Here is a 16160-nt window from a genome sequence, read left to right on the forward strand (position 1 = left end):
TCATAGTTTCACAAATTGTGAAACTATATTTATCAGATCGTTAACTATAGTTAACGGTTTGTAAACTATAGTTTACAAATCGTGAACGGTTTGTAAACTATAGTTTACAAATCGTGAAACTGTATTTATCAGATAATCTATGTTTTGCAATCGCAAATGATTTTTTTCGGTGTTAAGTATAGTTTACGGTTGTGAAACATAGATTATCGCGTTAATTATGGTTTACAGATGTAAAATACAGATTAACGTTGTTAACTATAGTTTACAGTCCGCAAACTATAGTTTACAACCGATAAACCTAGTTTATCGATTGTGAAACTATGTTTATCTCATTTTTGTGAATTTGGCGTGCCATACAAATTGCTGCATATTATAAGTAAGGGAAGTTGATTGAAAAGTTAATGTCCTCACGTTTTATTATAAAGCTTGTTGTAAGATTACCATTAATGTCTTTTTCAAGTACTTGAAGTAAAATATCTTAATATGAAACAGACGGCTCTGCCGTACCTTCGATTTTAAGCTCAGCGGGATATATATCGTATCGACATGAGAATGAAATGACAATACGTCGTCGATATATCTATAATAAATGTCGAGTTAATTAACTAATAACGGGCATGGGAATTCCAATAGATTGTTGGAAGACCTGGTCTCCAAAAACCCACATAGACTATTGCCAATCAGATACTCGAGCATCTTTTGAATATCAACTTCTGAGTACTTGTGTTCACAGTCAGAATGCTTTTTTATAAAGACATATTTGTTCAAATGACCAATGACAAAGTAAATTGACGATTAAGTATCCATATCTGATTCACACCACTTCTCGAATATATTGTTGCACAGTACTCCTGAAATTTCTCCTTCATTACTGTTAATATTTTATTGAAGGGTAAAGAAAGAGGTTTAGTAGAATACTTACTGACCGCTATGTGTATCTTTGTAAGGTTTTTATGAAGTTTTGGAATCCATTATGGAAAGGACGTTTGGTCTCTAGGTTAATTTGATAGTGATACTGAAGAACACATTCTGTGCGTCTGAGTAATTTCTACACCGAGGTATGCTATTAACAAATACGTTGACACTACAAGCTTATTTATCATCATCATTTGTAAAATCTGGTCGATACAATGACCTTGTCTGCAATTACAGTTTTTTTTTAAGGCCCGTTCACAATTGGCACACGCGGGCACTTTACAACACTTTTACGATAGGAATGTTTGAGCTTTGCACGATCTCTCGCATACATTGTATGATATCTTGCACCCATCTTTAATTCGAAATACCTACAATTCTTTAATACCTTCAATTCATTCATGATTTGAAGTTAGGCATAATTAATTTTTTTAAAAGTTGAAATGTTTGAATATATATGTTAATTTGCCGTTCCATACGTTTAGTTTTAAACTAGCGCAAAATATTATCTAGATCAATGGATTTTCCTATACGAGCCTAGATAGAACTACTGATCTATTTGAAAAGGGAGTGGATTTAAATTTCTGTTTAAATATGGTTTTTGGGCTCTATTCCCTGATAACTTTATTTTGTATTAATTATTCTAACTGAACCTCCACTGAGACAACGTATCTTTCCTGATCCACTTCTTGTCCAGCCCCTCCCACCACACAAACTCTCCAAAGGGTTTTCCTTTAACCTTCACCTTGGAATATCCGGTTGTCATTCTTCTGATTCTTGGCCACCTAATACCTACTTCTCGAATTTGTTCATTGCTGATGACTTGTAAATATTCTTAAGTAAGTTTGTTGGAGTTTTTAACCATTTTCCGTACTTACAAATCATAAGTACCCATAAAATTTAATAAGATCATATTTTACATTAAACAGCTACCTACTTTCGCTTTCACCCATCGGGTACTGACAGGAAGCCTGTGTGTGTGTATGACTATCTGACAGGTAAGAATTAGGCCTACGTGATTTTTATTCAATCATTGTGTTTTGCACAGGCAATTAATTAAGATTCCATCCTGGTTAACATGTTTCGTAAATTTGTATGTGTAAAATTGTACTTGAATTTTTATTGCAGCCGTTTAACCCACAGGTGCTGGGGGTTGGGACACCCCCTCCCCTCCCCCCTCCACCCAGCCAGGGTTCCGTACCGCAAGTGTTCTTTGACTTGTTATTTATTAACTAAATTTTACAAATCATTATAACTAAAACATCCAAAATTTATAATCTCCAATATAATATTATTAAAATAAAAAAACTTGTATACATCATGTATATCAGTCTTTTTATAAAAGGCTAGTTTTAGCTTAAAATTTGAATTTTAAGTTTTAATACTTTGAGAATATGTCAAAGAAAAATACTTTATTTAAAAAAAAAAAAGTTAAAAAGAACCCTTCAAGTACGGAACAATGGGGTGGGCGGGGGTCCTGTCACAAAGCACCTGTGGCTTAAGCATGTTTACTAAATAATAATTAACTAAATGACCTTATACAGATTTTTATGCTGATGGCTAAAATTGCTAAAACCTTTATAAACCCATCACTGGCCTATGAAAAAAGTAAAATGCTAACTCTCTCTCTCTCTCTCTCTCTCTCAATTGTATTTGTATAAATACATCAAATCAAGGCGGTTAAATCTTGGAGATTTCTCAAAAACTGAGTCTGGAAATGTTTGATAGATTGAAGCTAAAGTTATAAAACTAACATAATATTATGTATCTTTAAGAGCAGTCCTCTTATAGTGACTGAAAATGTGTATTACTAGCTGTCAACTGTCAGTAGTTTTTAATGTCATACTCCATTATCAAAAATTCACTCAGGAAACACTTGAACTGCATCTATCCTATATACATGATCATATACTGCATACTGTAGACAATAATTTAAACACTTAAACTCTGACACTTTGTTGTCAATAATATTCAAATTCCGAGCCAGGAACATAAAGACTTGGTAAGGTATAAAGTTCATTGTCCATTGAGTTTAATAATATCACATTTTTCAATGTTATCTCAATAGTTTTCAGGGATACTGGACTAAACAGACTCAATGTGTGCCATCAATGTGTCCAAGTGTTACCGTCACTTTTTCTTGTACTCCCTGACGACTGTTGTAATGATCCTGACCTACAGTATAGCCATGAATGATTGCCAGACACCATCCACAGGTATGTCAAATTACTGGAAATTGCACCATTATATGTTATTTTCTCAATATCTAAATGTTTTAACATTTCTAAATTTCTAAATGTCATCAGTCTGAATTGCATGTTTAATGATTTGGGAATTAAGCATCATTGTTTTTAATGGTGGGACTAAGAATTGACTTCAAGGTATTAAAATCCAAATTTTTTTTGACTCTTACCCCTGCTTTTATATTATTTCATGTGTAATCTCGGATAATTCAAGGACATTCATCTGCAGAATAGCAATTCAATTTCTGTTCAAACTGGTAGAAATTTATTACGCCCATTTTTTAATTGCTGCTGTTTATATTCCTTATGTGTAGTTCAAGCATGCTGAGGAGAATTTCCGCTGAAATTTTTGTCCATGTGCCTAGCACACTTTAACACCACTTGGAAAAAAGTATACTTCTATAGCATCTCACTTAATGAGAACATGAACAGTAAAGAGTCAATCAGTTTTTCTATTGGGCCAAGCTTAAAACATTTTTCGTTTGCAGTTGCCAGCCAATAATTTTAAGAGTCGGTAGGTAGGTGGTTTTTTGTTTGTTTCTTTGATATTTTAGCTTGAGGTGGGGGGGGGGGCTTATAACTTATCAGAGATTTTCATGGGGTTACTATATGACATTAAATTCCACTTATTATATAAGCCATATATTGATGAAAACAAAGATCAAAAATAGAAAATAAAATAATTTCAGTATTCTAACTATATGAAATTAAAACTTCACCCACCCAAAAAAAGTAATATAAAAAAAATTGCTGAAATATTTTTGGGTCAGGTGCATTTTTAGTGGATAGATTCTTAGATGAAAAAAATTAATTTTAGACCTTAACTTGCTAATTTTTTTGTAGATTATCTACATTTTACAAGGAATTTGACAGACCTTGACAGTGTTAGAGCCAGAGAGGTTATTTTCCTAGACTGCTGTGCATCAGGCTTCAATACCATCACATGGTTCTTCAAGAATAACAATACCAAAAACCTCTGGATTCCTTATCCTTTTCTTTATCAAGAGTGTAATGCCAATCAATACTGCCCCAAGTTAGATTCAATAAACCAGACTTTGGAAATTTTAAAGGCAACAGTAAGCTATGATGAGGGCTCCTATCTTTGTGTTGTTCATAACTCAAGCACTGGGCAAAACATTTCACATCAAGAGGAGCTATTAGTGTATGGTAAGTTTTTGGTTGAGGGAAATCCACTTTTTGTTAACATCTGAATTATTTAAAAGAGGGAACTGATCATGAAATTGTGAATGTCAATGTTCAACATCTCCAAATTTGGACCAGCTTGTAAAGATTTTAAATAAATAACTACCTGATAGTTATTTCAGTTAAAATTGGTGAAGGTCACAGTCTGTTCAAAGTAATGCTTTCAGTTGTATCTCAGATGAGGAACTTGCCTGCCTTCAATATTATTTTTCACAACTTGTGTGTGTTTACAAAAAGGACTTGGATTTGTCTGATTATACTTCATGTTGTTCTCAATGCTGTTCTTTATTTCTTCTCATGCCTGAATTAAAAATCCTAGTATGTGCTTACTATAAACCTAGTAAAATTCTCTGTCATCCTTGGACTTTCAGTGAGACATGGCATTCTTGAAGCTACATAATTAGCATCTGTCAGATTATCGTTGGTTAAGAAATTAATAACGTCATCAACTTTAAATCGTTGTTGACAATGATGAGATGACTTAAGCCCCACCTCTTTACCATACAAGATGCTGTGATTGAATATTTGCTACACTCGTTGACATTCGCCCAAATTTCTATTCCATGTATATTTCAACAGTGAATGAAAGCTTAAGGCTATGTAAATTTCGGACGCTAATTATGTAACATTGAGAATGCCAAGCCTTACTGAAAGTCCAAGGATAACAGAGAATTGTACTAAGGTTACATTGGACAAATGAACAGTTGTTTGTCCCTTGCAGATTGCACTGACAGGGTGAAACCTCTACCCATTCCACCCCACAACGTTCCTACAAATGTAGGACAGAATGCCACATTCCAGTGTGCTGCAGATTTTGGCTGCAAACCTAGCTACGAGAGAGACGTCAGCTGGTATATAGGAACCACCAATGTCCACGATATTGACAAGCGCTATGTCGTTACCAAGGACAACAGGTAATGGTTTTCAAAATGAAGGTCATGCCTGCAAGTTTAGAGTCACAGGCTGCAACTCGGGAAGAAATGTTTAGCATTATTTTTTGGTCCACATCCTCTTTATTGAGACCCATTGAAAGTATGTACAAAGATTCCTTATTACTTGAGGGTGTGAGATGACTGTGATTCAATGTCATTTGATCAAGTTCAAGGTCAATTATAGAAAAATGCTCAATTCCTGTCTGATCATATCTTGAAATGGAGAACATCAGAGGCTCAAACATATAAAAAAAAAAAAGTGTTTATGACCTTGAGATATGTGTAGACCATAACCAAAGAATACTCTAGCTAGTTCAAGGTGACTGGCATATAAAGGAATTAATTTGTGTTTTGTCTTTAACTCTTAAATAGAGACTCATTCTGGCAAGTTAAAGATCACTTATCAGAAAAAATGTTTTAATTTGTTTCCACTCAATAATTAACTTAATGTATACATATTGAAAGTTTATACCGTACTTCACACAAATATTACTTATATCTTGAAGGAGCAATTGTGTTTGATCCAAGGTTATTCCAGCAAGTTGGAAGTGTGTACACATGTAGAACATTTTGAATGTGAACACTTAAAAAATATAGGCATTGTTTATTATTTTGTGAGCTTGCTCACAGGACCCCTACCTAATACTTAATGATATACAAGTGTATTAAACAAATTAGGTCAAAGTCATTTATTGCATACATGTATTAATTACAACTAACTGTTTGTTACATAACAAGACATATTTTACATGTTTAAAAAAACTTATTTATCTCAATTGAACAAAAATGACAATGGCAATGGACTTTTATATTTTCAGAGATTTTAATGCAGTTGTGCAAGCAAACCTGACAATCTTGAATGTACAACAAAAAGACTTTGACCAGACATTTTCTTGCTGGATTGAGTCTGATTATGACATAGCGACACCTAAATTTTTTGTCAAACTTCAGAAAAAAGGCATGTGCTTTTTTTAAGTAGAAAGTTTAAATGACTGTTGCAAGAAGGATTTGAAATTCAAGGTCAGTACGCGCACTTCTACTTGACTTTTTTCGTAAGCTTACTTTATTAAATTATTTGTTTTTCCTTTTAATTAACAGTTGTGCAGGTTAACATAACAATAATCCTGGTTATTGTGCTGCCATGCCTTTTCTTCATCGTGATAATAACCACCAGTTCTAAGGTTGTACATCATGTTTACGGGCCGCAGATAAAGTTCTACTTCAGATCTCGGGGTCTACTGGGAAGTCTGCCAAAAATGGGTGAGTCGATCTCGTCCCAGTGTCCTTAACTCAGTGTCCTTAACTTATTACACAACATTCAGATATGCAGGCCTGGGACATATTTAGGTTTTGGGTTAACGTAAAGAAAAAAATAGCATATATATTATTGTCTTGAATTTCAAATATCAATATAAAGTAGAGACTTCATTCTTTTATTGCATAATAAGAAATTTTCTATGGACCCATAAGAAATTATGCCTTGTAAATTTGAATGTCTTGTTTTTTATGCCGGGGCCTCTTCGAAGAAGGGAGGGCAAATTGCTATGCTGCTTTCTGTCGGTCTGTCTGTCGGTCCACCAACAGTTTCTGTTCTTTTCTGTTCAGAGTTTGTTTTTACGTTTGACAGAGTTATGCCCCTTGGACTTAGAAAAATTTCATTATTTGCAGTTTCAGTTTATTTAAGTTTTGAATACTCTTAAACATCTTATAATATGTACATGTATAGATCTTTGTTATGGTTGAAACTTTTTACAGCAACCATCATAATTTCCTATAGTAGCACAAAGTTCTGATTTTAAATAAGATTTTACTTATGTCATGCAGATTTTCTTGTACAATTCTAGGAGGACATGATTTGCATGCATTGTTAGTCCATGATGACACCAGGAAGGAAGATAATGTCATTGCTGAAGAAATAACTAGTACTCTGAAGAAGGAGGGATACAAGATCACTCAGATAGAGGGCTATGGTGAAGGTATGTTATGGGAAAAGCTTATTACTAATGAAATCAATATCTGTTTACTGTGGTATGTATCGAAAGGACTTGATAGAAATTGATCATCTGACTTTACCCTCAAGTTTCTGTCAAAATTAGTATTGTAACATTAATTCATAGATCTTCATTATTGATTTGAAATAATATTATTGCATTGTTTTGTTCGACAGGTTTCACTGCATGCATTTTATGAGCAATTTTATCGATGAGATATTTTCTGTATGAATAAAAAATTTATCTTTTAGGTGTATTTTCACATTTTGGCTGTAATTTAGAGCGTTCAGCCTCAGTTATCATCATTGACATGGAGAACAATTCGGAGGATTCTAACAAATTTCGTGTGTTTATTGAGTCCAGTCTGAGAAATATGTCTGAATCTCTGACTGGATTTACTATAATTAAGCAAAGAGGATTAGAGAATTCACTAATGGATTCCGTGGAATACAAGGGCCTTAAAAGACTAGATTGGCCGGGAGAAGACTGTACAGAGATGCAGAAACAGAGGTTTTTTAAACAACTGCAGCTGCGATTACCAAAACCTTTCTGTCATGGTAACTTGGAGGAAACTACACCATTGCTTACTCCCCCAGTATAGACATGATAGAGACATCACTCTGCTGAAATTATATGTTTATGATTTACTGTTATTGTGAAAGTTAAGGTTAGCAGACAAACAGACAGAGGGAAAGACCAAAAACTATACAAAACTATAAAAAATCACATTATAACAATCACATTATATTATTATTCTTTATTTTGTAAAACTCTTGTGTAAATCAACCCCTTTGAATTAATCATACAATACTGTCATAACATGTACTATGTTTGCTATAAGAGATTTAACTTCACCTAAAAGTATGCAATATATAGCACCTTTTAGCACCTTAGTTAAGCTTTCCATTGCGAAATTCTGAACCCTCATTATACATGGATACATTACCATGCCATTGTCATTTCCCAATTCTAATTAAATCAGGACTTGTACCATAATGCACATGGTCCCAGTGCAAAATAAAGATCATTGTCACAATTACATGTTCATTAAATACTTGATTGGATTTTTAAGATATTTTTTTAAATATAAAGGACTTTCTCCAACTCAAAGTGAAAGCAGGCGCGTAGCCAGCATGGAAATGAAGTGTACGCAGAAAACGGTCGGGGGTCTGGGGGCCGCCCTGAGGCCCCCAGTGGGTCCAGGGCAAAGCCCTGGTGGGGGCTCAGGGGGCGAAGCCCCCGGAAGCTCCTGGATTTTACGAAATTTTTCAGTCATTTTCTCGCAAAAGAAATCATAATGATATCACTTTTCTCGAGCAAACACTTAGCTATAAGATAACCCTACTGCTTCCATTGATACTTCGGGAAGAGAAGGATAATTTATCAAATTAATTTACGCATATTGTGGTATTGGAAAAAAGTTTCCAAGTGTATCAAGATAAAACAGAGTAGCAATTTCAATATCGTTATCATGGAGTTTAAATATTTCAAAATATAAACGGGGGTGTTGTTGTCTTTTGATTACCTTCATATTTGATAGCTGAAATGATTCGAGAATGCTTAAATTATAATATACTAGTAATTCTTTAAATTGGTATATAACATCAGTAAAAGAAGCTATATTATTATTTATTTTGTTCACCATAATTTAAATTGTTTAACGACATTTATTCATTACCTCTACGGAAATTAAAAATCTTGGATAGTCGTCCAAAACCTTTGTAACTTTTTCTTTCGATCAAAGTCCCTTAGATCGCTTTCCTTATCAAATATTTGTCCGGATAATCATGATTACGCGGATTAACATTTTGGTTCAACAATTTTTTTTCCTCAAGAATGTTGAAAGATGTTTTTGGAATTGATTTTATAAAGGACTAAATTTGAATGTGCAGACATGCTGAAAAAAAATTGAATCTAAACAATAAGACGCAAAATAATTGGAAACATGGGTAGTGCCTCTTTTTTCTCGAATAAAATTCTCTCTTTCTTTTTTCCTTCTTTTCTTTTATCCCTTTTTTTTTTTTTTTTTTTTTTTTTGGAAAATGATGTGTACGCACTTGCGTACTTGCGTATAGGCAGCTACGCGCCTGGAAAGGAATTAATTTTAACTAATAAACAATTGGCTTTCCAAGTTTTTACAGACACTAGCTGTTACAGTCAAACAAACAGTAAATTGTAAAGTAGCATGAACAATTTTGATACATTGTAAATGTAATTCATTATAAATGTATTTAACTTTACAATGAGTTTTAAAACCACAGACAATGAAAATCATTCATAAGTATGTTTGCTGTAGCCTCTTTTACCATATTGTTGAAATTACCTACAAGACAGCTATAATAATAGATATGGGACACAGTCATTACAAAAGCTTTCTCAAATCTGAAGTAGCCAGAAATGACTTATTTTTTCAAAATTTGAAATGACATGAAATTAAATAATTAAAATTTACCAAGATTACCAACCTCATTTGCTGTCGATGAGCATCACTTTCGGTCAAACCAGAAATAGTCATAAATTGTTTTATATCACATATATCAAAGTAGATTTCAATCACTAACATATACCAAAGACAGAACATAATATTTAGTCAAGTGGCCTTCATGTTGAAATGGTTTCCTCCAATAACCATGTTTACAAGCAGTGATATTGAAAATGGGACAGAAGACCTCCTTGTTGCTTTGCAAAGAGCTTTGCTCTAGTTAATGTTTTTTTCCCTACCGATTTTTGGCACATGAGCACTCACTAGATTTTCATGAAGCTTTCGGGTCTGTTGGAGAAAAAAAAATCTAGATACATATTTTTTTTATTTTATATGACATCTCTTCTGGTCCTGCTATTTTTGCAATTTAGGAATTTTTGATATATGGTCCCAATGATCAAGAGGCACATTTGATGGAAAATAACTAAATATCACACATGAATGTACAATATTTAGAATATTAGCTTTTATTTACCCTAATTACATGCAATTTCAGATATTTAAAAAAACTAAGGATAACAATTCAATAATTCTAAATACTGAATGGATAAGCAAACTTTCTGTTATAGTAATGAATTTTATGAAACCCCCCACTTGAAAAGTGGCAGGGTATATAATGATTTGGATATACGTCTGTATGTCTGTTATGCTTTGGGGTACCTATCTCTTATCCGCAACTCCTCTTTTACCACTGAATGAAATTAAATGAGACTTTCACAGAATCTTGGTTACATATAGTGCCATTGTGACCTCCTATTTTACTTTTTGATCCGACCAATTTTGGGTTTCCCATAGCAAAACATGGACACTGCCATTTTTTTTATACCATTGAAGGGTACCCATCTCTTATCCACAATTAACTCCTTCAAAACCACTGAGTAGAATTGAATGATACATACTTCCATTGATTCTTTATTACATAATGCCATTGTGCACCTCCTACTTTACCTTTTGATCTGACACTTGAGTCTACCAGAGCAAAACATGGACTTTGCCATTATATCCGTATAGGACATGGGGGTATCTAGCTTTTGTGAGCTTATTGCTTGTTTTTCTCTTCCCATTTTTGATTTTGGTGTAAAATGGCCTCAAAAAGGAGAAAAGGAATGTTTTTCTTATTTTTCCCATGTCTTACCATAATTTACGTATACAAATCAGTTTCAATTTTCATGTCAAATATGTATATACAAGTTTTATATTATTGAATTTCATTTATGATATGAAGGTTGGAAACAGAAAACCAAGGTACATATTTAATTTCCATGCAACAGTCATAATATTGTACCATTAAAAATTGTCACAATTTTATTGGTTAACACTAGGTAATTAAAAGCTGAAGATACATGTACATGTAGCACCAAAATTTATCAAAAAATATGTATAAAAGGCTTGTTTTATGTTAAAGAAAAACATGGGATATTCTAGCTCAGTTAAAAAAATGATGACATACATGGAAAATTGCCATCTGCAAAGATAATTATTTTCAAGAAACAGTTAGGTACATGTATATTTAAACTTGTGAACAGTTAAACCATAAGATATATACACTTTTGTATCTGCAAACATACTTATTTATGAGAAACATTTTGGAACATGTATATTAAAACACTGCCATACAGTTAAACCATAAGATACGATATATATACACATCACAATATTCATGCTTACAACCAATGTCATCAGTATAAAAGTACATGTAGCAATAAACTGTAGAATAATAATTATTTGCAACACCTTATTTTCACAAGATATTCATTACATGTAACTCCTTATTAGCGAGACCAAATTTTCATATGAATTGCGGTTACTGCTAATTTTACAAAATACTAATATAATTGCGAGAATGAAATTTCCACAAAGACACTGTCTTGGGTAATTACTCAAAAATAAAATTTTAGCAAATGAAAATTAATTTACGATACATTATCAATTTTTTTGTGTAGCAGATCTTATCAAAGGAGAAAACAAAATAAAACATATAATATACAGGTATGTTGCCATGCTACATATAATAATAAATTAATACATGTCTGGACCTTTTGACAAGTAATTTTTGTTCAGTTCAAGCAAGCTCAGGATTCAATTAATACATGTCTGGACCTTTTAATAAGTAATTTTTGTTCAGTTCAAGCAATCTCAGGATTCAATTAATACATGTCTGGACCTTTTAATAAGTAATTTTTGTTCAGTTCAAGCAAGCTCAGGATTCAATCAATACATGTCTGGACCTTTTACAATTTAACTAAAATTAGATGTTGGATCCACTAGCATACATGCTACACTAACATCTAACAACATCCCATAGAGGGTCACATCAGAGGTCAAATTCGGAGCATGCAGCTCTAGACTTATTCCCTTCAACAATATACTATGATTTTGCTGGCAACAATTTGATTGGTTGATAGAATTTGACCTCTGACGTGACCCTCAATGGGATGTTGTTAGATGTTAGTGTAGCGAGTTTGCGAGTGGATTTAACATCTAATTTTAATTAGATTGGACCTTTTAATAAGTAATTTTTATTCAGTAAAATTCAATTTTGATATTATTAGCAAGATTTCTCTATATATCTCTAACAATTTATTTCATTTCATAGGTAATAGTTGTCTTTACTGAATTACAAAATCTCTGAAATGACTTACTGTGAAAATCATACACTGACATTTATGGCCAATTGATAAATTTGTCTCTTACTAAAAATTCCACAAGTATGGTATGTTTGTAGTCATTGTTTCTTCTAGATTTGAAGATACATGTAATTCTTAAGCACATACTTGGTAATATATATGCAAATAAATTTGAAGAGAAGTCAAAATGGAAGAATTGAAAGTACAAGTACAAGAAAAGTCCTAAAAAATGTAGAGGATAAAAAATCCTGCAATTTACAAAAGAGGAGAGGTTATATATTGATTATAAAAACAATACATGCATGTAGTTCTAAAAATATATAGTATACATAGATTTTTAAACATCTATAAGCTCTCTCTTGCAGTCTGGGGTACATATGCATTATCTAATGTTATTTGTAAACTATTGGTATCTCAATTCATAAATTATACAATTTTAATCTATCAAACTGGCATGAAAAATTTCATTAAATTAACATTTTATCTTAAATTGCCTTCAGCTCTCCTATAACTATATATAATTATAATATTGATTTAAATAAAATCTATCGTAGCGTATGGTCATAAATCATGGTTTTCTGTGGCATCCAGCATCATTTTAAACTTGGATTTAGGATCTGACATCAGTTTCACTGGGGTATCATACTCAACCACCTGTTAATAAATTAAAAAATCAAAAGAATTGCATGATTCTAAATATGTATACATCATATACACGTAATGTTCATTTATGGAATTAAAACTTTTATGAAAAACTTGCACTGTTAGATTAAATAAAAGGAAAAAAATGTCCCTTCGGCTCAGGTAAGCTAAAAAAAAAGATAAAACTAGGGTATACTTATTGCTATGGTATATAAAAATTGGCTTTTTTCTTATGATCTGGTTTTGTAACTCACCTTTCCCTCTTCCATAACAAGGATACGGTTACAAGATAAGACAGTATTCAGCCTATGTGCTATAATTAACATTGTGCAGTCAGAGAAAGCCTCCTTGATGGTTGTTTGTACCAGAGCGTCAGTCTCCGTATCTATAGCTGCCGTAGCTTCATCCAGCATCAGGACCTGGATTACAGAAAACAGAGTAGATACAACAAGTCTCTTACAATTGTTTCTTATTATAAACAAAAATAATTCTCCTTGAATGTCTCATTAGTGAAATTCACATTTAAGATTTCTTTGATTTTCACAAAATTTGTTATAAGTGAAATATTGGTGGTCATTGTCTTAGTATATACAAAACATGATATTGAAAATCATATGTTTAAACAATTTACATACAAACAAGACTGTTAAAATCTACTTGAGAAAATTTTTAAGATGAGTACTTACTTTGCTGTGCCTTAACAGAGCTCTGGCTAAACAAATTAGTTGTCTCTCTCCAACAGAGAAATTCTCCCCATTTTCTATCACCTGAGAGTCTAGTTGATGTTCAAGGGAAGCAATCTAGTTTTAATAAAAGAAATGCATTAAATAAATATTCATCGATTTACATGATTAAATCTGTTATCATATTTTACTTTTGACAATTTAATAATCTTGCTATCAAACAAAAATTCATATTTCAAAAATGCATGGCATATATCTGTACATGCACAGTAAAACACGTTTAAAATAGAGAAGTGCCAAGGATGAAAAAATTTGATTTGTTATAAACATAATTCATTATACCTGTTTAATTAACAATACATTTTAAAACCATAGGAAATGAAAATCACTTTGCTGTAAGCATGGATTCATTATAAGTGTTTTGGCTATGTATAACCGTGTTTTACTGAATTTATATACATGTAGAACATTTCCCACATCAACCTTTATGATGCAAATTTAATTATTGTGAATTAATGAACATTTTTTTTTTTTAAAAGAAAAGTGTCTGCAAAATAAGCATATTATCATCCTTTGACACAATGTTTGTACATGTACTTTAACATTTTTTGTAAATTGATCAGTAATGATCACTACTACATTTCTCATGCAACTATATATACAGAAGATATAAAACACTCAGTCTGGTTAAATGCTTAGTCCAAGATAAGCTAGCTCTGCATTAGTCAATCATAAGAAGGTATATTACATGTAACTGTGATTCATGAGCCATCCATGTTAAAAATTAAGATAAATGTGTATAATACTTACAGTTTCCTTTATATGACATTTTTCTAGAGCTGGCCATAATGCTTCATCACTGTACTCTCCAAAAGGATCTAAATTATACCTATTAAGAATAGAGTCATACCTATAATTAGACGTTATAACTGTAATGATAAGTTATACCTATAATTAGAAGTTATATGTCCATTACCCTAAAATCAAGGGGGTTAAACCTCTTATTTGTAAGAATTTGTCAGCTTCCAGGGGCTTCGATGTAGCCCCTCAACCCCCTGCCTTCTACTGCGCACCCCAGTTATGAAATTCCTGGATCCACCACAGTGGAGGGGTGTTATAACATTTATACTGTTCAAAACAGTCTTAATTGTTAAAACAGAATGATGCCATCACACTTATTAGTTGATGAGCTGTATGATATGAATCTAACCTTCTGTCTTCAATTTTAATGAATTGAGAAAAGAATTAGAGAGATTACATAATCATTATATACTGGTCCCAGCTGAGGTCACAACATTGTCTTTGTTTGTAAGGCTCAATAAAAGAATATTTTTCTCAGACCTGATGGTTCCTATGAAGAGGACAGGATCCTGTGGTATAATGGCCAGCTTGGACCTCAGATCCTCTAGTCCTAGTGTTGATATGTCAATACCATCTAACTTAATGGTCCCAGAATCTAGCTCCACCAACCGAAACAGAGCCACACCCAAAGACGATTTTCCTAGAAAAATTGAAAAGAATGCAAATTTTCTTCATTGTGCATTGAACATGTATTTAGGATTTGGTGTATATAATAAATGCAAGCAGATTACAGACTAACCAAATGAAAATTAGTTTAACTAAAAAAGATACTAAAATTCTGATATCTAAATAAATTCATGTATGCATTTGTGCTAGATGCATTTATTATTAAAGTACATGCTAAAAAGATGGCACATTACTATTTTATAACTTGTTTACCAAGTTTTTATGTGTAGCACAAGACACTTCCTTGGCTAAGAAAGTGTAGAAAGCCTGAGATATACCTGAGCCTGATCGACCCACAATGCCAATCTTCTCCTGAGGAAGAACATCAAAGGACACGCCCTTCAGGGCCAGGGGGAGGTTCTCTCTGTACTGGAGCTTGACGCCCTTAAAGGCTAATGTCCCTTTGTGTGGCCAGTCTTCTGGGGGACGGCTTTTCTTGATGACAACTGGGGCCTCTGATTCTGCTTCCTGTAACAACATTAGAAAAACGTGTAGATCTGCAAAACAGTCATTATTCACTTGGAAACAAATGTGTTTATGAAACACTGATGCCCCTAGAAAGGAGCTTTTCATTGAAGGATAGGCCAAACAAATAAAATTCAAATATTTTAACACCCAATGAAAGGTTTTGTCACAATGAATATACATGTCAAGTATGAAAGCCCTGGTAGCAACTTTTCAGAAGTTATAGCTATTGTTAATGCAAATTTAAATTCAAAACGACAAAAAGATGTTAGAATGTACACAGTATAAAGAATATAAAGATTGAGATTTAGCTACTTAATCTACTAGCACATGTACTAGTAGCCTTCTAGTCAGTTATTTCTCAAATACAAACTATGAAAGGAAAATTTCACACTCTTGTTGATGGATAAACAATTTTGTAAACTTATGCCTTTACAGTAAAATGAATTT

At 32.7% G+C, this 16160-nt stretch overlaps 2 protein-coding genes across 2 annotated transcripts in view; one reads left to right on the forward strand and one right to left on the reverse strand.

Moving 5' to 3' along the window:
- Nucleotides 1-1685: 1685 nt before the first annotated feature.
- Nucleotides 1686-8177, forward strand: LOC134263790 (uncharacterized). The gene is made up of 8 exons (XM_062746173.1): nt 1686-1913; nt 2984-3131; nt 4002-4325; nt 5083-5275; nt 6112-6251; nt 6392-6553; nt 7138-7269; nt 7536-8177. The coding sequence occupies exons 2-8, from the start codon at nt 3014-3016 to the stop codon at nt 7883-7885; spliced, it is 1419 nt and encodes a 472-aa protein (XP_062602157.1). The 5' UTR covers nt 1686-1913; nt 2984-3013; the 3' UTR covers nt 7886-8177.
- Nucleotides 8178-11112: 2935 nt separating this feature from the next.
- Nucleotides 11113-16160, reverse strand: part of LOC134263791 (ATP-binding cassette sub-family C member 5-like) — a 32311-nt gene continuing 27263 nt past the window's right edge. The window contains 6 exon segments of the mRNA XM_062746174.1: nt 11113-13047; nt 13290-13454; nt 13722-13835; nt 14529-14607; nt 15060-15219; nt 15524-15713. Of these exon segments, the coding sequence (XP_062602158.1) occupies nt 12955-13047; nt 13290-13454; nt 13722-13835; nt 14529-14607; nt 15060-15219; nt 15524-15713 (801 nt within the window). The 3' untranslated portion in view covers nt 11113-12954.

Source organism: Saccostrea cucullata, unplaced genomic scaffold, assembly GCF_032062105.1.
Source record: "Saccostrea cucullata isolate Sc308-1 unplaced genomic scaffold, CSIRO_AGI_Scuc_v1 ctg824, whole genome shotgun sequence".
Taxonomy (NCBI): Eukaryota; Metazoa; Mollusca; class Bivalvia; order Ostreida; family Ostreidae; genus Saccostrea; species Saccostrea cuccullata.

Coding starts and splice junctions, on each gene's coding strand:
- LOC134263790 (XM_062746173.1), top strand. CDS start 3,014: ATGTGTGCCATCAATGTGTCCAAGTGTTACCGTCACTTTTTCTTGTAC. Junction 4,326..5,082: donor AGAGGAGCTATTAGTGTATG/GTAAGTTTTTGG, acceptor TGTCCCTTGCAG/ATTGCACTGACAGGGTGAAA. Junction 6,252..6,391: donor TGTCAAACTTCAGAAAAAAG/GCATGTGCTTTT, acceptor TTTAATTAACAG/TTGTGCAGGTTAACATAACA.